General features: G+C 43.3%; 1 protein-coding gene across 2 annotated transcripts in view; it reads left to right on the top strand.

Annotated features, from left to right (window-relative positions):
• Positions 1-19,895, top strand: part of C7H1orf53 (chromosome 7 C1orf53 homolog) — a 48,253-nt gene extending 28,358 nt beyond the window's left edge. Inside the window, exons 1-3 of one of the 2 annotated variants that reach the window (XM_040359882.1) lie at positions 348-621; positions 14,679-14,780; positions 19,657-19,895. In XM_040359882.1, coding sequence (XP_040215816.1) covers positions 397-621; positions 14,679-14,780; positions 19,657-19,728 — 399 coding nt within the window. In that variant the 5' untranslated portion in view covers positions 348-396 and the 3' untranslated portion in view covers positions 19,729-19,895. Of the gene's footprint in view, positions 1-347; positions 622-14,678; positions 14,781-19,656 lie in introns of those variants that run through there. The other variant, XM_040359883.1, reaches the window with a different exon arrangement.
• The last annotated feature ends 5,049 nt before the right edge of the window (positions 19,896-24,944 follow it).

The following is a 24,944-nucleotide window of genomic DNA, read 5'->3' as shown; positions in this document are numbered from 1 at the left end:
CCCCAAAAAAAATTGAGCACCAGCCGCCACTGCCCTTTAGTCTGGAGGAGCTCTTAGTATCGCAGGAATTCTTCCCACTGACCACCATGAATGGTTTGGGACATGAAAATGATTTGAGGGGTTCTTCCTGAGATGGGAGGCTCCTGAGGAGACCTGGGTGAGAGAGCCTGCTAAAGGAGAAAGCCCAGAGCTCCACTTCATAGTCCTAACACCTCCATTATACTTCCATTGTTACATCCCAACACTAACATCAGTATTTAGTAACACAAATAGACGTGTCTGTATTGCTCCCTGTGAGGAATGCTTTCCAGTCACATGTAAACTCTATCTGATATTACAATGTGACCTGACACTACAGAGGAAGGTGCTGCTTTCCGGGTGCCCCGCCCCCTTCGAATGGTTCCCCTGGTCCGCTGTGTGCGGCGCTCAGCGGCCAGCGTTGTCCCCCTATTAAGGGGCTGTGTGGCTCCCTCCTCCACCCCCCTCTGTATGGAGCGAGGGCTCAGCAATAAGACATGCGGGGAGCGGCAGCAGGACAGTCCGGGGCCTGGCCGCGGGGAGGAGGCCGAACCGGATCCTGCGGTGCTGCAGATAGTGCGGGCTCATGAGGAGGCGTGCCTGGTAAGAGAGCTGTGTGCAGAGTGACCTCCTCATTACACATACACCTCAGTGTCCGCACTACTCTTCTCTCTATTCACATACACGGTACTGATTACATTCTGCTGCTGGATGGAAGGAGTGTATAGTAAGTTATGGACAGAGTGGGATATGGGAGAGGGATTAGAACCCCTGTCTGTTTCTATTGCTGTTTGTGCCCCCATTAGGGAGACGCTCCCTCTCTATATGTCCTGCTTACCATAATCATTAAAAGGAAATTCCACATTTTGGCTTTGTTATCAGAACAGGAATAGAGGGCAAATCCTTCAATGGGGACACTCCGATTCCTTCACCTTAGAGGGATTTTCTCTCACTTCCTGTTGGCACACAGATGGCAAAAAAACTGACAGGGGTTATAACTCTCCCTTACTCTATCCAAATGATATAGGTTTTGGCTTTAGTAGTACTTTAAGTGCACCCTGTAGGTAAAAGTTTATTTCCCAGTTATATTATATGCAGTCAGCAGGGACACCAATAGTGTACAAATCATCATGGAGGGTGTAGTGTAGAGATATTTAGCTTCATCTGGAGGCCAACCACACCGTCCACACGAGTATCATTGTGAGTGATCAGCACTGCCAGGTATATGATAGGACGGAGGGTATATGATAGGACGGAGGGTATATGATAGGACGGAGGGTATATGATAGGACGGAGGGTATATGATAGGACGGAGGGTATATGATAGGACGGAGGGTATATGATAGGACAGAGGGTATATGATAGGACGGAGGGTATATGATAGGACGGAGGGTATATGATAGGACGGAGGGTATGTCATCACAGCAAGGAGAGGGGGCTTCTGTGGTGCTCATCTGTAAATCCACACATGTGCAGTGCACTCCCTTGTCCACAAATGTGCATTCCCGGTGCGCTCTTCCTTGTCCACAAATGTGCATTCCCGGTGCGCACTCCCTTGTCCACAAATGTGCATTCCCGGTGCGCACTCCCTTGTCCACAAATGTGCATTCCCGGTGCGCACTCCCTTGTCCACAAATGTGCATTCCCGGTGCGCACTCCCTTGTCCACAAATGTGCATTCCCGGTGCGCTCTTCCTTGTCCTCAAATGTGCATTCCCGGTGCGCTCTTCCTTGTCCACAAATGTGCATTCCCGGTGCGCACTCCCTTGTCCACAAATGTGCATTCCCGGTGCGCTCTTCCTTGTCCTCAAATGTGCATTCCCGGTGCGCTCTTCCTTGTCCACAAATGTGCATTCCCGGCACGCTCTTCCTTGTCCTCAAATGTGCATTTCTGGTGCGCTCTTCCTTGTCCACAAATGTGCATTCCCGGCACGCTCTTCCTTGTCCACAAATGTGCATTCCCGGTGCGCTCTTCCTTGTCCACAAATGTGCATTCCCGGCACGCTCTTCCTTGTCCACAAATGTGCATTCCCGGCACGCTCTTCCTTGTCCACAAATGTGCATTCCCGGCACGCTCTTCCTTGTCCACAAATGTGCATTCCCGGTGCGCTCTTCCTTGTCCACAAATGTGCATTCCCGGTGCGCTCCTCCTTGTCCACAAATGTGCATTCCCGGTGCGCTCTTCCTTGTCCACAAATGTGCATTCCCGGTGCGCTCTTCCTTGTCCACAAATGTGCATTCCCGGTGTGCTCTTCCTTGTCCACAAATGTGCATTCCCGGTGCGCTCTTTCTTGTCCACACATGTGCAGTGCACTCCCTTGTCCACAAATGTGCATTCCCGGTGCGCTCTTCCTTGTCCACAAATGTGCATTCCCGGTGCGCTCTTCCTTGTCCACAAATGTGCATTCCCGGTGCGCTCTTCCTTGTCCACAAATGTGCATTCCCGGTGCGCTCTTCCTTGTCCACAAATGTGCATTCCCGGTGCGCTCTTCCTTGTCCACAAATGTGCATTCCCGGTGCGCTCTTCCTTGTCCACAAATGTGCATTCCCGGTGCGCTCTTCCTTGTCCACAAATGTGCAGTGCACTCCCTTGTCCACAAATGTGCATTCCCGGTGCGCTCTTCCTTGTCCACACATGTGCAGTGCACTCCCTTGTCCACAAATGTGCATTCCCGGTGCGCTCTTCCTTGTCCACACATGTGCAGTGCACTCCCTTGTCCACAAATGTGCATTCCCGGTGCACACTCCCTTGTCCACAAATGTGCATTCCCGGTGTGCTCTTCCTTGTCCACAAGTGTGCATTCCCGGTGCGCTCTTCCTTGTCCACAAGTGTGCATTCCCGGTGCGCTCTTCCTTGTCCACAAATGTGCATTCCCGGTGCGCTCTTCCTTGTCCACAAGTGTGCATTCCCGGTGCGCTCTTCCTTGTCCACACATGTGCAGTGCACTCCCTTGTCCACAAATGTGCATTCCCGGTGCGCTCTTCCTTGTCCACAAGTGTGCATTCCCGGTGCGCTCTTTCTTGTCCACAAATGTGCATTCCCGGTGCGCTCTTCCTTGTCCACAAGTCTGCATTCCCGGTGCGCTCTTTCCTGTCCACAAGTGTGCATTCCCGGTGCGCTCTTCCTTGTCCACAAGTGTGCATTCCCGGTGCGCTCTTCCTTGTCCACAAGTGTGCATTCCCGGTGCGCTCTTCCTTGTCCACAAGTGTGCATTCCCGGTGCGCTCTTCCTTGTCCACAAATGTGCATTCCCGGTGCGCTCTTCCTTGTCCACAAATGTGCATTCCCGGTGCGCTCTTCCTTGTCCACAAATGTGCATTCCCGGTGCGCTCTTCCTTGTCCACAAATGTGCATTCCTGGTGCGCTCTTCCTTGTCCACAAATGTGCATTCCTGGTGCGCTCTTCCTTGTCCACAAGTGTGCATTCCCGGTGTGTTCTTCCTTGTCCACAAATGTGCATTCCCGGTGCGTTCTTCCTTGTCCACAAATGTGCATTCTCGAGAGTGCACTGTACATGTGAGGATTTGTGGATGAAGGAGAGCACAGTGCACATTTGTTGACTAGGGAGAGGTGTATTGCGCACATGCAGATTTGTAGATGAGGGAAATGACTCTGCAAATGTGTAAACTAGGAAAAGGGACACCACTCATATGCATATTTTGTTGATGAGGGAAAGCTTGGTGCATGTGCGTACTTGTGGATGAGAAAACGCACAGTGCGCATGTGCAGATTTTTGAACAAAGGAACATGCTCTGCCCATTCATTTAATTTTTTTCAACTAGGCTTGTGGGAGTTGCAGAAGGCCTACTACAGGTTTGTAATTTAAAACAAGCACAATTTCCCTACACCGCACCATGATGTGGAAATTACTGGGCCCCCTGACTGCGCTGCAATTTTTTTTTTAAAAAGATGGGCTACCCTTTTCATACTTGTCTGTTCTGCTAAAAAAATAAAAGATCTCCACACTATAGTCAAAAGAAGGATGGAAAATAAAAATAAAGCTGCTCCCCAAAGAGTATTTTGTACTGTGGTGGGTGTAAGGGGGCACTAAATAAGTGTAAATAAGAAATGAAGTGCCCGTGTTCAATTTTCATAGAACCTGTGATACAATTCATAACCAGTGAACTCGATAGTATAATATAGTACTTGGAAAGCAATTCATATGCAAAGTGCAATTGTGCTATCAACAACCAGCAATTAAGAAATAACATGCATGTGCGCAATAATGAGATATATCCAATGGAACAATCATGAATGGAAAAACAAAGTGCATAAACAAACAATGCAATGGGCAGCAATAGTCAACCAGCGGTAAAAAAACAACAAAAGTCCATAAAGTGAATATGGTTCCTTGAAATTCTACACCACTGCGACAATAGTGATATGGAAAAAATTACACCCAGTGGAAATAAGGGCAAGTGCCTACTTACCAAACCACCATGGCCTCTTTATTTAAAAAGGAAGGTCAGGTGGAGCTTTAGTACAGTTTGGTTTTGTGGTCCGTACTAATACCATGGGATCAAGCCAGAAAGGACTCCGCCAGAATGATGGTCAGGAAAAGAATGAGAGCGGGCAAGCCATAGCGTGATTCTGTTTTAATAAGAATATACTTTAAAAAACACACAGGCCAAATGGCCGCTTACTTTTAAAAGTGCCTATGCCTCGGCACTGAAGGTAACAGGTGTGTTACAACCAGCTGTGTTGTGGAGCGATCGCCGCACTTGGTCTCGCTTGCATGGATCAGCGTGTGGGTCACCGCCTGGGAGTCCTGAAACTGGAAGTGGCGGAACTTAGTAACATGACCAGGAAGCGCCTCAACATACGTTTCGTCGTAATGACGTCGTCGGGAAGCGCCCTCTCATTCTTTTCCTGAATATCATTCTGGCGGAGTCCTTTCTGGCTTGATCCCATGGTATTAGTACAGACCACAAAACCAAACTGTACTAAAGCTCCACCTGACCTTCCTTTTTAACCACTTCCCTACCGAGTCATTGTAAAATGACGTTGGCGGGAACCTCTCCTCTTTCAGACTGGACGTCATATGACATCCTTGCATTCCAGGCCGCTAGGGGGCGCGCGATGTCCGCCGGGCCCCCGCAATCACGGCAGAACCATGGATCTGTGTGTGTAAACACACAGATCCATGTCCTGTCAGCGGTGAGGAGACTTGATGTGTGTTCCCAGTACAGAGGAACACACATCGATCTCCCCTTGTGAGTCCCCCTACAGTTAGAACACACTTTAGGGAACATTTTTAACCCCTTCAGTGCCCCCTAGTGTTAACCCCTTCCCTGTCAGTCACATTTACACAGTAATCAGTGCAGTTTTATAGCACTAATCGCTGTGTAAATGTAAATGCTTCCAAAAATGTGTCAAAAGTGTCCGATATGTCTGCCGCAATGTCACGGTCACAATAAAAATCTCAGATCGGCGCCATTACTAGTAAAAAAAATTAAAATGCCATAATTCTATTCCCTACTTTGTAGACGCTCGAACTTTTGCGCAAACCGATCAAAAACGCTTATTGCATTTTTTTTTTTTTTTTAACAAAAATATGTAGAAGAATACGTATCGGTCTAAACTGAAGGAAAAAAATGTTTTTCTTTTTTTTTTTTTAATTATGATATTTATTAAAGCAAAAGATATTGTGTTTTTTTTTCAAAATTGTCGCTCTTCTTCTTTTTTTGTTTATAGTGCAACAAATTAAAACCGCAGAGGTGATCAAATACCAACAAAAGAAAGCTCTATTTGTGGGGAAAAAAGGGCGTCAATTTTGTTTGGGAGCCACGCCGCACACGACCGCGCAATTGTCATTCAAAATGCGACAGTGCTGAAAACTAAAAATTGGTCTGGGCAGGAAGGGGGTGAAAATGCCCTGTATGGAAGTGGTTAAAAAAAGAGGTCATGGTGGTTTGGTAAGTAGGCACTTGCCCTTATTTCCACTGGGTGTCATTTTTTCCATATCACTATTGTCGCAGTGGTGATGGTGTAGAATCTTAAGGAACCATATTCAGTTTATGGACTTTCGTTGTTTCGTACCGCTGGTTGACTATTGCTGCCCATTGCATTGTTTGTTTATGCACTTTGTTTTTCCATTCATGATTGTTCCATTGGATATATATTATTATTGAGCACATGCACGTTATTTCTTAATTGCTGGTTGTTGATAGCACAATTGCACTTAGTATAATATAGTACTTAGAAAGCAATTCATATACAATCGAGTTCACTGGTTATTAATTGTATCACAGGTTCTATGAAAATTGAACACTGGCACTTTTTCTTATTTACACTTATTTAGCGCCCCTTATCTGTTCTGCTGCTTGTGCTGCTGCTGTTTGCTCTTTTGTAGAGCTACACCGGCGAAAAATCTTTAGCACCCCACACTTCTTGGAGTGTCAGGTGCCTGGTCACCCTTTGGGCAACTTCTGCTAATGTTGTGTTATGGTGAGCATTGCTTTTGAGAATGCGTGTTTGTACTTTTGGATTTTTGTCCGACAGACTTGTGTACACACAATTGGAAAATCCGACAAGACACATTTGTTGTCGGAAAATTTTAAAGCATGCTATCCAACATTTGTTGATGCAAAATCCGACAACAATTGTCCGATGGAGTGTACAAACGGTCGTATTTTCCGACAACAGCCTGTCATCACACAATTTCCGTTGGAATGTCCGATCGTGTGTACGGGCCTTAACAATAACACACAGGGGACCACAGGAGACGCACGGAAGTGTGAGATGCTGAAGATTCTTCAGTCACCTTGGCTCTGCAACAGAGAGAAGGTCTTTGGCACAGCAGGACAGGTAAGTATTGACTTCCATCCAAGACCTGTTCGTTTTATTACATTAACTGGATAAATCTTGTAATATTCATCCCGTTTGCATTGCTTGACAGCACATATATGTTGTATTTCCCATTTAAAGACAAATGAAATAGTATTTATTTAGTTGCCTTTTCACTCTGGGATATGTCGGATTGATATAAATGATTTTTAGAAAGCCATCTGTATACAGTCATTAGCGCTGCATAACTTTGAGACATTTTTCTGCTGCCAATATGGTTTAAACAATTTGAAGAATAGAAAATAACCACAGATTTGTGATTTTCTACCAGACCATGTCTGTTATTTTGCTGTTCATACACATTTACATTGTTTACCAACCCAGACCCTATATAAGCTTTCAGTGATTTGCTGTGAATGCTGGAAAATGAATTGTAATTAGATTTTAGTCTGCGTTTTTCATGTTTCCTGTCATGAACAATTTTATAACGTTCACGAAGTGTCAGTTCTTCCACACAGTTGCACGTTTAAGTTGACCATGCACACTGTAATTAATGTGGCATGCGGATTATATTATTATGTTTGCAGAGAAAAATCTGGAATGGTAATTAATTGATTTTTTTATTATTTCAGTAATGCATGTTATGCTTTCGTGTGCTGCAGTGTTAACAAAACACAGAGTTGCAGACAACATTGTACCTTACACTACTGTATCCTTTTTTTTCTTTTTTTTTTTAACCTATGCCGAGGCCCATTATACTGCTACAGCCTCTGTGTTCCAATATGACATCTGTGTGGGTGGGTGTCCCCGAATATAGACAGTGTAAGTTTGGGGACATGGCAGTTGCACTCACATGATACCGTGTGTCCCAATAGACATCAATGGGACTGCCTGCACGGGGAACCACAATACGCCTACAGTGGATATAAAAAGTCTCCCCTATTAAAATGTCGGTTTTCTGTGCTGTAAAAAAAAATGAGACAAAGATAAATCATTTCAGAACTTTTTCCACCTTTTAGGCCTCATGTACATTGCTGCTGGTAAACGGACGTTTAGGAGCAGCCAAGTGTTTTTTTTCAGCTGCTCCCTGAACCCTTCTCTGGTATCTTTTCAGTACATGTACACAGGGTCGTTTATTGTCCTTTCTAGGCAGTTGAGTTTAGAAGCATTTTTTGGAAAAAATGTGTCCAGGATGGACGTTCAGAGGCATTTGAAATGCCAAATGCCTGTAACGGCTTGTAAACGTGGTAAGTCGCGTTTAGCCGTGTTTCAGTTACAGGCGTTTCTCATTTTTGGCTATTTGAAAAAAATAAATAAAAAAATGTATTCTTTTTTAAATGCAAACACGGCTAAATGCGGCATGTAAATGTTTTAAACATGAGTTACTACCTGTTAAGTTAAATAGTTCAGGAGAGGTTGTAAAAACGTCCCGTGTACATGAAACCTTAATGTTATCTATAAACTGTAAAAAACAAACTGAGTAAAAATAAAATAATGTAGTTGCATAAGTGTGCACACCTTCTTATAACTGGGGTTGTAGCTGTGTTCAGAATTAAGCAATCGCATTCAAACTCATGTTAAATATGAGTCAGTACACAGCTGTGCATCATTTAAAGTGCCTCTGATTGACCCCAAATAAAGTTCAGCTGTTCTAGTAGGTCTTTCCTGACATTTTCTTAGTCTCATCCTACAGCAAAAGCCATGGTCTGCAGAGAGCTTCCAAAGCATCAGAGGGATCCCATTGTTAAAAGGTATCAGTCAGGAGAAGGGTACAAAAGAATTTCCAAGGCATTAGATATACCATGGAACACAGTGAAGAAAATATGGCACAACCGTGACATTACCAAGAACTGGTCGTCCCTCCAAAATTGATAAAATGACGAGAAGAAAATTGGTCAGGGAGGCTGCCAAGAGGCCTACAGCAACATTAAAACAGCTGCAGGAATATCTGGCAAGTACTGGCTGTGTGGTACATGTGACAACGATCTCCCATATTCTTCATATGTCGTGGCTATGGGGTAGAGTGGCAAGACAGAAGCCTTTTCTTACGAAACAAAAAAAAACATCCAAGCCGGATAAATTTTGCAAAAACACATCTGAAGTCTCCCAAAAGCATGTGGGAAAACGTGTTCTGGTCTGATGAAACCAAGGTTGAACTTTTTGGCCAGAATTCCAAAAGATATGTTTGGCGCAAAAACAACAATGCACATCACCAAAAGATCACCATACCAACCATGAATTATGGAGATGGCAGCATCATGCTTTGGGCCTGTTTTTCTTCAGCTGGAACAGGGGCCTTATTCAAGGTAGATGGAATTATGAACAGTTCCAAATATAAGTCAATAGTGGCGCAAAACCTTCAGGCTTCTGCTAGAAAGCTGAACATGAACATCTTTCAGCATGACAACAACCCAAAGCATAAATCCAAATCAACAAAGGAATGGCTTCACCAGAAAAAGATTAAAGTTTTGGAATGGCCCAGCCAGAGCCCAGACCTGAATCCCATTGGAAATCTGTGTTTTTGCAATGAAGAGTGGGCAAATATTGTCAAGTGAAGATATGCCATGCTGATAGACTCGCACCCAAAACGATGGAGTGCTGTAAAAAAATAAAAAGGTGCTTCAACAGAGTATTAGTTTAAGGGTGTGCACACTAATGCAACCATATTTTTTATTTTATTTTTTACTTCCCTCACCTAAAAAATTTCAGTTTGTTGTTCAACTGAGTTGTACAGTTTTATAGGTCACATTAAAGTTGGAAAAGATTTTTGTCTTAGGTTTCTGTGATATAAAAAAAAAAAAAAAAAAACATTTTAACACGGGTGTGTAGACTTTTTCTATCCACTGTATGCATCCCTGTGTAGGTAAACATGGCCCTTCATGGGCATACAGTTTAGTATGCTGCATGTGAACCAGGCCTATGATATGTTCTTTTCTGCAATTTAGTGCATTTGGAGGCCCATAGAAGACAGTGCATATATCATCACTTGTGATGTGTTGGCAACAGTGGTTCCAAAGACAGGACCCTTTTCTTTGTGTTTTTTTTTTTTTAACTTAATGCAGGGCTCGACAAAATCCGGTCGCCAGGTCGCAGTTGCGACAAGAAATTGTGACCTGGCGCCCGCTCCCGCCGGTAATTGAGGCCGCGGCTTTGCGGCCGTCGCAGGACCGCCGCGATCGCACGGGATCCTGTGTCTCCGTGCGCCCCCACCTCCCCTGGCGGGCCCGCGGCTTTGCGGCCTTGTAAAGTCCCAAGCTTCCTTCTGTGACCTGGCGCCATCTTGTGGTGGTCTTTTGCATTACAAGTAAAACAGCAGTTCTAATGTGTAATTTTTCAGTTTTCACTGCCATCTCCTTCCCTCTAATTGGAACCCCCAAACATTATATATATTTTTTATTCTAACACCCTAGAGAATAAAATGGCGATCGTTGCAATACTTTCTGTCATGCCGTATTTGCGCAGCGGTCTTGCAAGCGCACTTTTTGGGGAAAAAATATACTTTTTTTAATTAAATAGGACAACAGTAAAGTTATCCCAATGGTTTTTTTATATTGTGAAAGATAATGTTACGCCGAGTAAATTGATACCCGAAATGTCATGCTTCAAAATTGCGTCCGCTCGTGGAATGCTGACAAACTTTTACCTTTTAAAATCTCCATAGGCGACGTTTAAAAAATTCTACAGGTTGCATGTTTTGAGTTAGAGGAGGTCTAGAGCTAGAATTATCAGTAGTAGTAGTATTGCCCCTTCACCACCCGACATACCTACCCGGGTCTTATCTCGATCCAGCGCTGTGCTCCTTTGCAGCTTCTCTGGTCTACGTTCCTCTTCTCACAGGACACAGTGTTATGGTCCGGGGCTGAAGTGGTTCAAACGGTATTAAAACTAAAACCAAAAATGTATTACATTGCAGCTTACTAATTAGTTTGACTCTTTCACACTGATGGGGCGTGGGTTGAACGCAGGTTTGGCTTTCAGAAAGTACACCAAAACTGTTGGACATGGTAAAACTCTATGGTAAAGTGCAGCTAACCCACACCAAAGCCCTGGGTACACTGTGTTACGCCCACAATGCAGTCAGACCGCACCACATTGTGTTAACGGGACCTTCGATGTGGTGGCTAGCGATCGGGACAGCAAGTCTGTTATTTTTCAACTTCCTTTTACAGAACACGCTGTATAGCAAAAGTGTCAGAGGGTTGAGACAAACCATTAACCACTGAAATTACAATGGTCAGCTTTTATATATGTAAAACCTTTATCCCAAAAGAAAATAAACTTGCTATAACTGTTTATTAAAATGTTAACTTGAGTTCAGTTTTAATTTTGTTAGACTTCACTATCTAAATCTGCTAGTCTGACACTACCCTTTCCCCGGTTTGACAATGCTAAAGTGACTGAGTGTCTCCATTGCTCCTCCATCCATAGGAGAGCACTCTAAAGCCTCATACACGCGATCAGACTTCCATCTGACTTTTCCGTGGATATTTGTCCGAATGGGCGTTGGCCGTGAGCTTGGTAAGCATATACACGGCAGAACTTTTTCAGCCAACTTTCACCAAATCATGTGGTTGTCCTACTCTTTACCGCCACCCTTTGGGCAACTTCTGCTATTGTTGTCTGATGTTTAGCATTGGTTCTGAGCATACATGTTTGTACTTTGGACTTTATTCCAATGGACTTGTGTACACACGATCAGTTTATCCTCCATCGGACATTTGTTGTCGGAAAATTTGAGAGCCTTCACGGCGAACATTTGTCCATTTGAAAAACAGAAAAACAATTGTCCGATAGAGCATACACGCGGTCGGATTGTCCGATTTAAAACACGTCCATCGAATCGTTGTCAAAAAGTCTGATCGTGTGTCGTCCCCCCGCTGTCTTCTGGGAAGCACTCAGGTCCACGAAGAGAGCAAGGACCAGTAAGGACGTGCATCCGCAGTAGGGAATTGGGAAATGAAGCCGCAACGCTTCACTTCCTGATTCCCTCACCGAGGATGGCGGCGGGGGAAGCTGAGAGCCGGTTGCTCGGCTTCGGCTGCCGACATCGCGGGCACCCTGGACAGGTAAGTGTCCATTTATTAAAAGTCAGCAGCTGCAGTATTTGTAGCTGCTGGCTTTTAAAATATATAATTTTTTTTTTTTTAGGCGGACCGCTTTAAGGCTGCATTCACACTTGTAAATACACCCTGGCTGCAGTTAGTTGCAAGAACCACAGTGAGGGGGTTCTTGTGATTATCTATGAGTAGGCAGCTCCATTGAAAGCAAGCAGCCTGCATCCAAGGCTGAGCACTCGTGTAACTGGGCTTCTCGCAGTTAATCATAGCCAGGGTCCATTCCCAAGTGTGAATGCACCCTAAAACAGTACCCAGCCCACTTTACCTATTACATCTGGTCTAGTAGCACCTGAGTACACCAGGTCAACTTGCTTTGCAAAGATGGTAGTTATTTGGTGTTTTGAGATTTCCTGAGACTACATTTACAGTTTTGCAGTGTAATATGTAGTTCTGAGGAAGGAAGGTTGCACAATAACTCACATGGTGTGCCATAGAAACTAGATAAACCATTATGTATACCTCATGCATACAAGCATAGTAAAATACTCCTATGTATGCTGTATGTTTCTGCCAGGAGCTGCCAGAAAAATCCAGCGCATACAATGCTCTGGTGCAATAAATATGTGCGTTTATGTGCTTTTGCAGGAATAAGGCATGTAGAAGCATATGCATATAAACTCATTTTATTGACTAGAATATCCACTTAAAGTGGTTGTATAGTCAATTTTGTAACTTTCACCTACAGGTAAGCCTATAATAAGGCTTACCTGTAGGTAAAAAAAAATAACTCCTAAACTTTTACGGTTTAGGAGATATTCCCCTTGCAATGAGCCGCTGACTGCAGCAGCGCATGCACACAGGGGATTCTCGGACCTTGCCGAAAAGAAGTCTCCCGCACGCATGCGCGGGAGTGACGACATTGAGGTTTCAGCCACTTGCTGGAGCCGCGATACCCGGAAGACACGCCGAGGCAACATGTCAGCTACCTCGACGTGGACCAGGTGAGTTATGGACGCCTCATTCTAAGGTAAGTATTTCATAATGAGCTAGTATGCAGTGCATACTAGTTCATTATGCCTTTTGCCTTGCAGGGGTATACAACCGATTTTAAGCCCCAGACCATTTGGCTGGCCAAAAACCTGGCCACTTTCTGCGATTCGACACTGCGTCGATTTAACTGACAGTTGCGCGGTCGTTGCTGCTCTCGGGTGCTGCCCCGGCCATCTTTGGTAAGGGAATCAGGAAGCAGGCACAAAAACAGGTAATCAAAACTTTTGAACAAGAGAAAAAAAAAACGGGCTAACTTTACCGCCACCCAAATACCGTGTGACATAAAATATTGCAACAACTGCTATTTTATTCCCTAGGGTCTCTGCTAAAATAAAATATATGTTTTGGGGTTCTAAGTGATTTTCTAGCAGAAAATACAGGATTTTTAATTGTAAGCAACAAGTGTCAGAAAAGATTTAGTCTTTAAATGGTTAAACTGAGAACTTCTACACAGGAGTTCAGTTCATTGATAAGTAGAAACATTGTATCTTTTCTCAAACTTGGCAGGCTGCCCAGAGACAAGTCGCTCCACAGGAAACTTCAGGCAACTTGCAAATGACTTCTGTATCATAGAAGTCAATGCAAGTCGCGCTGAAGTAAATCGGCTTTTTTTTTTATAAACAATCGGCCGATGCAGATTTAATTAAAAAGTAACAAAAATCATCCGATTTATATCGGTCGACCTCTACTAGTAATGGCGACGATCAGCGTTTTATATATTTATTTTTATCGTGACTGCGACGACATGGCGGACACACCGGACACTTTTGGGACCATTGTTAACCTGTAGGGGGCGCTGAGGGGTTTAAGTGTGTCCTAGGGAGTGATTCTAACTGTTAGGGGGTGTGGCTACGAGTGACACGCTGCTCCCGAAGAGAGGGAGCATTCGATCAGTGACCTGTCACTAGGAAGAACAGGGAGATGTTGTGTTTACACTGACATCTCCCCGTTCTTCAGCTCCGTGACACGATCGCGAGACACTGGTGGAAATCGAGTCAACCTAAATGATCGTGTGGCAGTCCTTAAGCGGATATTCATTCTGCAAGTACGAATCTAAACAGATGGACACATTGGCCAAAATAGAGATTTGTTCAAAGGCATAAAACAATAATTAAAAAAAGCCTCTTGCACACTGATTTCTGGACATTTGCCCCCTGGGCTCACACTGCTCTAAATGTATGTACCGCTCAATGTATCATCCAACCCTGCTGCTGGCAGCCAGTAAGCGTCTGAGAGGCTGACAGCTGCTGCAGCTGGATGGTAGGGCAGTGTGCGCCCAGGGGCAAATGCCCAGAACTCAGTGTGCATCGGGCCTCAGGGAGACCTCTTATTTTTTTTATGCCTCTAAACACATCTCTATTTTAGCCAATGTGTCCATGTGTTTAGATTTATACTGTAGAGCAGATGCACATGCATTGGGGCTAAACGCCCAGCGGCCTACAAGTGGCTTTTGTTTCTGCATAGGGTCTTAGACGGAAAACTAAAAGTGAGGCTGTAATATCTTTCTTCGGGTGAATGAAGCAGTAAGTGAATGATGAGTGTGCTGTACAATACATCCCATCTGAGGTACTGTAATTGGTGAGCAGTATACACAAGGTTAAAACGGCTAAATTAGGAAAAATATACAAACCATTTTGGAGATAACACATTAAAAAAAAAAGTAGGAATACAGATTGTTTTTCTAATTTCTTGTTGGTTATAGATACAGTTTAGGTTATTTATAGCAGGAATAAATATATGGAATGAATATGTAACTTTTTGTTTTTAAGGCAGGTCAAGAAGGATACTTGGATCCACATACTGGATATGTTGTTTTCACAAGAATAGCTCATTTGAAAAGAGGCAAATGCTGTGGGAGTGCATGTAGGCATGTAAGTACTTCGGGGGTTCCAGAGAAAAGTTCCAAGTAAATTGTGTTCTGATGTAACTTGGTTAATGCCAAACCACTAGCCTGAGCGCCATTACCAGATTGCTACCAGTACACTCTTTAAAGGTTACTCACATTCTTCTCTTAACACAAAGTTTGAGTATCCCAATTGCTTATTGTCCACAAGAAGATAAATAAATCAGAATAGCATCACTATTACTTTAATTTCAAGTTATAGGGCTGACATCCCTGGCACAGACTCAGTCTTCAACAGACTGTTAGGGTTGACACCCCTGGTAGGTCACACAGTCTGACCCAAGGTGTAAAGCGACAGCTCACTCAGTCCTCACCTGAGCACCCTGCAAAGAGTGATGTGCTAGTGACCCTAGTGTCTCCTGGGCTACTTTGCTACAAAATTACACCCATTTGGGGCCTTAAATATCACCCCACAGGAATAGAATAACTTCACTGTAAAGACAGTAGTGTGACATGACAAAGGGTCAGAGTCTGAGCTGAGGTCAAGGCAGGCAAGAAACTAGTCGGAGAACAGGCCAAGGCAGGCGGCAAACAAGATAGCAATACAAATGGGCAAAGTCAGCAACAGAAGCAAAATGCGAGCAGTGGAAGTCAATCTAGGTTAGCAATGGTTAAAGCTAAAACCAAAAAGTAGTTGGTGAAAAAACGCAGTCCCGGCCACCAGTCAACATGCCCAGCATCAGTGGTGCCCACCAGTTCATGTGCTTGCACATGCACCCAGCCATAGTTAAAGGGCTACAAGCTGGCACACTGGTGACACAAAGTAGATGGACAGGACGGGCGATTCCCCTGGCTGTATAGACACAGAACCTAAAGGTATTATATTACTGCCCTTTGGAAACAACCCTTAACACTTTGGGTTATGTTTATGAAGCAGTGAATGTGACGTTCAACAAACATTCACTGCATTTGTATCTTCCTGGTGCATGTGTTATAAAGTTTGATTCACTTGCAGTGAATGTTTGAGAATCACATTTACTGCTTTATAAAAAGATATAAATGCCCCTTTCTAATAACCAGGTAATTCAGTTATAGTTTTACACTCTCTCACCAATTAACATTTGTACAGCACTCTTTTCGGTATTACTCTCTCTACACTAAAGAATTTCTTACCAGATAACTCTCAGACCCATTTATCATACACTGGCTACCAATTGTTTCATTAATTACCTTTAAAATGCATTGTTTATATATGTGTATATATACAGTACACAGTAAAAATGTATATTTTGTTTACAGTAGTCTAACACTATAGGCCACGAACAGTCTACCAACAGAGGAAATAGTGAGGGAGATCTCAGTCTATGGGTATTCTTATGCGAACAGCTCAAACTATGCAATGTAGGTGCAGTGTGAAGTGAAACATTACCACTGCTAAATGCGACAGCTCCTTGCTCAGGGCTCCTAATTGTTAAGGAGCTGGCTCCCACCAGCATCCTAACAACCAGGGACTCATCCCTCACCAGGCACATTTAGCTGTCTGCTAGGGATTCCTAGCTGAAAGATGAATGTGAAAAAGGATGGTGTTAAAAATAAAACATGGCATGGGTTACCCCCAAAATTATTTACCAGTCCCTTTTAGGTATGGTATCTTTAGGTCTGTTTTTGGATTTTAAGGGGGGCCCCATGAAAAGATCAAAAATGTATACCAGCGCCATATCCGAGCATTCCTTGAGTATGGTCACATTCTGTCAATATTGGAGGGTGCCGTGCCAAGGGGGATTGTGAGTGGGGGGGCTTATCGGAATCTGGATGCCCCCTTTAAAAAGGAATGTGTAAGGGGTACATAAGTCACAAAAAAAGTAAGAGTAAATACACATAATATTTTGATTATTAAGTCCTTTTAATAAAAACAACAACAATGCAATGTCCCAATATGTTAATCCACTGTCAATTAAATTTTCCCATGATGCAGAACACCCATCACAGAAAAAAAAGCAAAAAAAAAAGCTGCCTGCTCACTCGTATAATGGGAGACCCTGCCCCTTTGTGTACATTGTGGGGATTGGAGGCTGTCATTCGGTGGGAGTGAAGTGAGAGGTCCGGGGTATGTCTGCAGGCTGCATTTTTTTTTTCTTCTGGTGGGTCAGTAGGCGATGGCCATCGTAGATCTGTATCGCTGAACGATGTGATTGGTGGGACTTTTATTTTAATTTTTTTTTATTTAAGTACATTTTTGTGTTTCTTACTATTGACGCTTTTTTGTGAATGAGTAGGGGGGGGGCTTCTACTCATTCATGTAGAGTAGGTACCCTCCCATGTTGAGGGCATATGACCTAGTATGGGCCAGGAGGAGGGGGAAATGCACATTCTTCCCCCCCACCATTTTCTGAGAAGTTAGGCTGCATGCTGTGATAAGGGTCTGATATGGATTTTGAGGGGGACCCTGTGCCTTTTTCTCTTGTGTTTTTTTGCGTGGGGATCTGCCTTAAACCCCATTCAAGATGATAAAAGGCTTGGTAAAAAAGTTGTTACACGTTATCCCTTTGTTTACCTGTTACCTGTCAGATGGGAATTTCGCTTTCCTGGCTTTCGGGATGAGTCACTGGCTATTAGAACGCTGGTGGGTGCCAGCCCCTTAACAAACTAGAGCCCTGAGGCAGAAAGCTGTCACAGTAATACCGGTGCTAACAGTGGCGGCTCGTGCTAGATATTTGGGGGGGGGGCAGCAAACAAACCTCCCCCCTCACCCGCACGGCCGCCATCAACACCAATACCACCCCCCACCTGCGGGAGACAGTTGGGAGGCTGCGATAGGAGGCATTATCACGATGAGGCAGAAAGGAGCAGAGATGCAGCGAGGGAAGAGCCAGGGTTTACTCCTCCATGTGGAACAAGAAGTGGCCGGGGCCGAACAGGATGTGGGTCCTAAGACTCCCTGGCCAATCGGGTCTCAGGAGCTGCTTCCTGATTGGCCAGGAAGAGAATCAAAAAGACAACGGGGAATATAAATTAGTGCTCTGTGCCCCGAGTCCACCCTTTTTTGAAGCAAATTGGAGCCTCCGGCTCTAATCACGTTCTTCAAAAAAAAGACAATTAAAAGGATTAAGGGGTCAGAACCCCTGCTTGCTAAATGTTTCACTTCACACCGCAGCTGGATGATTGTTTGCCTGAACACCCATTTGTCTGGCTGTTCACACAGGAATTTCCATAGACTGTACACAGTGCTGTGGTCTCCCTCATATTCTATTTCTGATGGTTTGAATATTCTTATTCTCTATAGTGTAAGGCTATTTTCTATTATGAGGAATGTTTTTTTTAACTCTTATGGTCGACTGTTTTTTTAGCTATTTTTCTCTTAGGATCGAATGTTATGCCGCGTACACACGGTCGTTTTTTGTGATGAAAAAAAAAACTTCATTTTTTTCTCATGGGGAAAAAAAACGACGTTTTTCAAACTTCATTTTAAAAAACGACGTTGCCTACACACCATTGTTTTTTCAAAATGCTCAAGCAAAGCGCGGTTACGTTCAGCACGTACGGCGCCACTCTGTTCCATTCAAGCTCGCTTCATAACTTGCTTCTGAGCATGCGCCGGTTTAAACACGTCGATTTAAACGTCGTTTTAGCCTACACACCGTGATTTTTTATGACACAAAAAACGACGTTTTGAAAAACGAAATAAAAAATTGAAGCATGCTCGAATTCTTTTTTGTTTGTTTTTCAGATGACATAAAACAAAGTTTTCCCCACACACGGTCATTTTAAATGTCGTTTTTAAAAATGTCGTTTTTTTTCATCACAAAAAAACGACCGTGTGTACGCGGCATTACATTTGCCCAGTGAAAGGCAACAAATAGAAACTGACATTGCACACATTTTACAAACATTACAGGTATTTTTGTTATGTTTTCGAGAATGAGACTGCGCAAAGCAACGTTTTTTTTTATAAACAGATCCCTATGTGTCTTTTTTTTATGTGTATTTTGTGCGTGTACTCGAGAGAGAGAGAGAGGAGTTGGGAGTAGGCAGGCCTCCCCCAGAGGCAATCTGCCACCTTTCTCCATGCCCCGGGTGGCAATGGCGGGTGTGTGAGGGGGTCCTCCCACACAGCCCGCCCTACCTGCTCCGCTTTGAAGCCCAACGGGGCATAGGGACTCCCTATAAGGGAGTGAGAGGATTTGCCCGCTCAACCAGTCCCGTTAGTCCTTCGCCTCTCTTTTTTAGAGACCGCGTGGTCAAAGTGCGTGATGTTAACCCAATTTTGAGTGCGTGTAAGTGTGGTGGTTTTTGTGGGAGGGGGGTGGGCGTACTAAGCGCAGGCTTACCTCGCATAGCACACCCACCGGGAGCCGGGCTGAGACCACCAAACTCAATTCACATGTAGCCGAGACCGGGATCCGAACCCCTAGCTGCAGAGGTGAATGGCTTGTCAGCGCAGTGCCAATCGCGTTGAGCCACAGCAGCTCCTTTTAAGGATGTGTCTTTTAACTTAACCTTGAAAATGTAAAGGTGGTTGTATTCTCTGCCCTAGAATGTAAGTAACCCTTTTAGTAAATCATTCATTTGCCATTACTAGTTGTTGATTGATTTGGATGTAGGTGGCCTCTGTTTGTGTAGCAGCATTAGTTTGCTGCATTTTACACTTTATCTGGATAATTATGATGCATTACACATAATTATTTTTATTTAAGCTTTCATAAAAATAAAAGCGCATTTGCAGCCAGAAAGAAAGTGTGTTAACAATAAGGAATTCTGTCTTATGTATAGGATGTTCAGAAAAAATTGCTATGCAATTTGCATGTGATACTCCTAAGCTAAAGAAAGACTGCAGTGTTGGATTTTGTGTGGTGTGGTTTAATGCCATAAAGTGATAAATAATAATCCATTTTCTCTTTTTCCAGTGTCCATATGGCCAGGAAAATGTTAAGGATTCATCTAGAAAGAAGCAATTTAATTCCTTTTTTTACACATGACAGCCGAGTTCAATCTCGCAGCTATTTTTCATTAATCGAGGGGATTTTAAAATATGGTATTGTAAAGCAATTGTATTTAGCCCTGCTAACGATGCCGTCTTTCTAGTTAATATTCCTAAGTAATGAATTCAATGTTAATTGTAATAAAACATCAAATGGAAAGCAAATGTTCTCAGTCATTACTGTGTTCATACAAAGTTACTCCATGCTCAGAACATTAAGGATGTACTGTTTTTTTTTTTCTTTCTTTTTTGGGTTCCTGCTTTTCAAATCACTTCCCAGAAATGTGTCCTTTTTATGTAGATTTCTTTCTCTTTCTCTTGCACTTTTATTAAAGCAAAGAGTGCATGACATTCTTGGAAAAAAAGCTGGGCATGTTAAAATTAATCAAGACGGTTTGAGAGAAGGCTTCATAAAGGACCAGTGTCGTTAACTACATACCGTTACTATGTGGTGATATTCAGTGGCAAAGATAGAAATTCTTTCACCCAGGGCAAAGACTAAATCCGGCACCCAATTCCAGTAAGGCAGTGGATGGTGTCAATAGGGCAGTGGATGGTGGCAGTGGATGTTGACTGTGTGTGTAAAATGTTATATATATATATATATATATACGCAGCACCCTTAAAGTATAGGGATGGCGGTGCCCCTACCAATGCCACATCCAGGGCATGTGTGTGTGTGTGTCCCCCCCCCCCCCATTAGTTTCATCCCTGGTGATGGTATTTGACATATGAATTCCTTTTTAATTCACAGTCTTTTATTATTTTCTGCATATTTTTCTGCAGGCCCAGATTCTGTATGTAAAATTATTTCCAGGCACTTCCACAAACTGTATCTTTTAAAAGATAAGTATGACTAGCTCTTTAGTTCTGCACTCCTGTGACCCAGATTCAGAATGCTGCTGAGAACCTGAGCCAGTCACTCCGCCTCGTCAACATTCCGGAACTCCAGTGAACGATGGAGGGGAAGAGCAGAGAGTGGTGACTAAGGCCCCATGCACACGAGACACTGGTAAACTCGAGTTTAGAGGCGTTTGGGCATTTTTTTTCAACTGCCCCTGAACACATTTAATGTTCTCCAATGTGTCCATGCACACAATCAAGTTTTTTGGTGTTTTAAAGCATTCAGGTTTAGGCTTGTTTTTTCGGAAGCAAAATTTTGGGTTCTGCCGCAAACGTTTTTGCGTTTCAAAGCTTTGGGAGGGTCTACAATGTCTTTGTTATGAAGGCTGATAGCCGCAAACGCGGTAAAACGCCACTAAACGCGAAAAAAGGGCGTTTTAAACGCCGGTTTTTGCCTTAAAAACTTGAGTTTACATTTGCTTCTCGTGTGCATGGGGCCTAACAGTCGCCACTCTATGTTCAGAGCGGACCTGAGAACTAAGCGATCAGCGGTCTTTGATCACTCCGTTCTCTGCATACAGCTGGCTGAGGACAGCAGCAGCATCGGATTGATGCTGCAGCCATCTAGATTAGAAAGAATGTGCACTGTGCTGTACATGATGCACTTAAAAAAATTTTTTTTCTGTATAATGCGCTATACATTGTGTACTCCTCCAATACTCTGCTATATAAAATGTGCTGTATGTTCTATATTCCACACTGCTCAGCTGCATCTACTTTTCTGTACATCATCTACTCCACATTGCTGTGCTTTATATACTTTGCTGTACATTATACATTCCACACTACTTAGTTGTAAACACTCAAATGCTGCAAATTTATATACTCAGTAGCATTTGGGTGTATATAAATGATTACTGTGCTGCTCAATATATAAACCACAGTGCAGATGCATACACTTTTCTGTATAATATGTGTCATAATATACATTATATACTGTCATGTGGAAAAGATTAACATTTCAGCATATTTCAATAGGCAAATATTAGGTCTTCTTTAAGCAATGCCTACAAATAAAAGGTAGCTTGAATTACAAACAAGGAAGAATTTACTTTTTCAATTATGTCTTCAACAAACAATACACTTTTTGCGCTTCGGCACTGCGTCGCTTTATCTGACAATTGCGCGGTCGTGCGACGTGGTTCCCAAACAAAATTGGCGTCCTTTTTTCCCCACAAATAGAGCTTTCTTTTGGTGGTATTTGATCACCTCTGCGGTTTTTATTTTTTGCGCTATAAACAAAAATAGAACAACAATTTTGAAAAAAAATTAAATATTTTTTACATTTTGCTGTAATAAATATCCCCAAAAATATATAAAAAAACAATTTTTTTCCTCAGTTTAGGCCGATACGTATTCTTCTACGTATTTTTCGTAAAAAAAACGCAATAAGCGTTTGGTTTGCGCAAAAGTTATAGCGTCTACAAAATAGGGCATAGTTTTATGGCATTTTTATTAATATTTTTTTTTTTATTAGTAATGGCGGCAATCATCGATTTATATTTTTTTTTTTTTATCGGTAGTGTGACCTTACGGCGGACACTTTTGACACATTTTTGGGACCATTGGCATTTTTTTAGCGATCAGTGCTATAAAAATGCATTGATTACTATAAAAATGCCACTGGCATGGAAGGGGTTAACACTAGGGGGTGAGGAAGGGGTTAATTATGTTCCCTGTGTGTGTTCTAACTGAAGGGGGGGTGGGACTGATTTGGGGAAATGACTGATCGCTGTTCATACATTGTATGAACAGACGATCAGGCATTTCTCCCCCTGACAGGACCGGGAGCTGTGTGTGTAAACACACAGCTCCCGGTTCTCGCTCTGTAACGAGCGATCGCGGGTGCCTGGCGGTGATTTGCCCGCCGAGCACGCGTGTTGGGACCAGGGGGGGGCAAGCAGTTAAAAGCTGGTATATTGCTATCTTCAGCAGAAATGACTTAATGTAGATGTTTTGCATAAGTGCTCACTAGTCCCTGACATCACTCTGACCACTCCTCCATGCAAAATGTCTTCAGTTGTAACATGGTTGTGGGTTTTCCTGAATGAACTGCACATTTTAGATTCCCTCACAACATTTCAATGGAAATCAAATCTGGGCTTTGACTAGGCCAGTTTATAGCCCTCAATTTCTTCTTTTTGAACTGTTTGTTGTGGATTTGCTGTGTGCTTTAAGTATTTCAATATGGTAAATGTTTTACCTCTGGTTCAACTGTAACTTTCGTACAAATTGCCTCACATTCCTTTCAAGCACACTTGATACAGAATTCATAGTTGACTCAATGGCTGCAAGCTGCCCAGTCCCCAAGGAAGCAAAGCAACCCTAAACCATACCATTTCTACCACCATGCTTCACAGTTGGTAGTATGTTCTTCCAGGAGACGGAGCCTGCATATTGACATTACATGACGGCCATCTTGAGACCTATTGTGTCTGAAATGTGTTTTCAGCTACCATGGCTTACAGTGCCATCTTTGTAAGTTTTATACCTTAAGGCCCCTTTCACATGTCCGTTCCGCCTGTCCGTTCATTGCAAGTCCGTTAACGGACTTGTAATGAATCCCTATGGGAACGCGTCCGTTAGCGGATGGAGCATCCGCTAGCGTCCGTCGGGATCCGGTTTTCGGACGGAAGAAAACCCTATTTTTCTTACGTCCGGCGGAACGGAACTGATGCAGACGGACACACGGTCCGTCTGCATCCGGTTCCCCATAGGGCAGAGCGCAGCTGAGACAGGGCGGTCCCTGCACTGTGTGCGGGGACCGCCCTATCCGCCGACAGCTGAGCGGGGATCCCCGCTGAGCCGACGGAGACACACGGAGCGGACCCAGAAATGGTCCGCTCCGTGTGAAAGAGCCCTAACATTTTAAATGGAGAGCACTAGATTCTGCCTTCCTTCTTTTGCATACCCATCATATCTGGTGGGATGATCTGGGTTTTTGTCCCATGGGAATAAGCGATTTGAAGGAGGAAAGTGATTACCAGCACCATGCCAGCCTTCTCTATTATTTTCAGATGTGAGTTGAGCAGTCTGTGAGACTGGTGGAGGGAAAGCACATTGTATTTTTGCACTGTTGATGTGTTGACTTTTTGTTAATTCCCTTCAATCAGTTACAGATGCTATATATGAACTTTCAGCAATATTTGTTTATTTATTACCATTTTTAGCTGCACTTTTATTATTATTGGCCCACACACGATCATTTTAAATTACGTTTTTAATAACGGCCTTTTTTTTCATGCCGAAAAATGATCGTGTGTACGCGGCATTAGACATTGTAGAGGGTATTTCCAAGGCCTCGTTAGGCAACTGCCATTTGCCTTGCTCTTTTTGGACAGCAAAGGCTTTTTCCTGATGCATCTCTCATGCAGTTAAAAATGGTGCAATCTCTTTCTCTTACATTCGTTGAAGGACACAGCCTCTCCGCATACAGTGCCATTAAAAAGGTATTCATATGAGAGTATGACATTTTCCATGTACCACCCAAACATGTATATGTGTTTTATTGGGATTTTATGTGATAGACCGTCACAAAGTTACGCATAATTGTGAAGTGGAAGGAAAATTATAAATGGTTTTAAATTTTTTTTTCAAATAAATATCTGAAAGGTGTGGTGTGAATGTGTATTCAGCCATCTTTATTCTGATACCCCTAATTAAAATCTAGTGGAACCAATTGCCTTCAGAAGTCACCTAATTAGTAAATAGAGTCCACCTGTGTGTAATTTAATCTCAGTATAAATACAGCTGTTCTGTGAAGCCTTCAGTGGTTTGTTAGAGAACCTTAGTGAACAAACAATAACATGAAGGCCCAAGAAACACACCAGACAGGCCAGGGATAAAGTTGTGGAGAAATTTAAAGCAGGTTTAGGTTAGAAAAAATATCCCAAGCTTTGAACATCTCATGATGCACTATTCAATCCATCATCTAAAAAAAATGGCAAGAGTATGGCACAACTGCAAACCTACCAAGACATGGCCGTCCACCTAAACTGACAGGCCAGGCAAGGAGAGCTTTAGCCCTGGTTCACACTGGGTACGATTTGGAACGATTTGAGATGCGATTTGACATGTCAAATCACATCTCAAATCGGCGGCAATTGTCGGCAATGGCACTGTCCTAATCAGTGCGACGCCGCATCTGCGATTTCAAAAAGTAGTTCCTGTACTACTTTTTGCGATTTCGGGCCGCGATTTACATTAAATTGCGGCCAAAATCGTGGCCGCGAAATCGCGCATTTTACCGCAATTTTGAAATCGCAGCAGTGTGAACCTAGGCTTAATCAGAGAAACAGCCAAGAGGCTCAT

This window comes from Rana temporaria, chromosome 7 (assembly GCF_905171775.1).
Source record: "Rana temporaria chromosome 7, aRanTem1.1, whole genome shotgun sequence".
In the NCBI taxonomy this organism is placed as follows: domain Eukaryota; kingdom Metazoa; phylum Chordata; class Amphibia; order Anura; family Ranidae; genus Rana; species Rana temporaria.
Note: the sequence above shows the minus strand (reverse complement) of the source record. Positions and strands in the feature narration are given on the sequence as shown.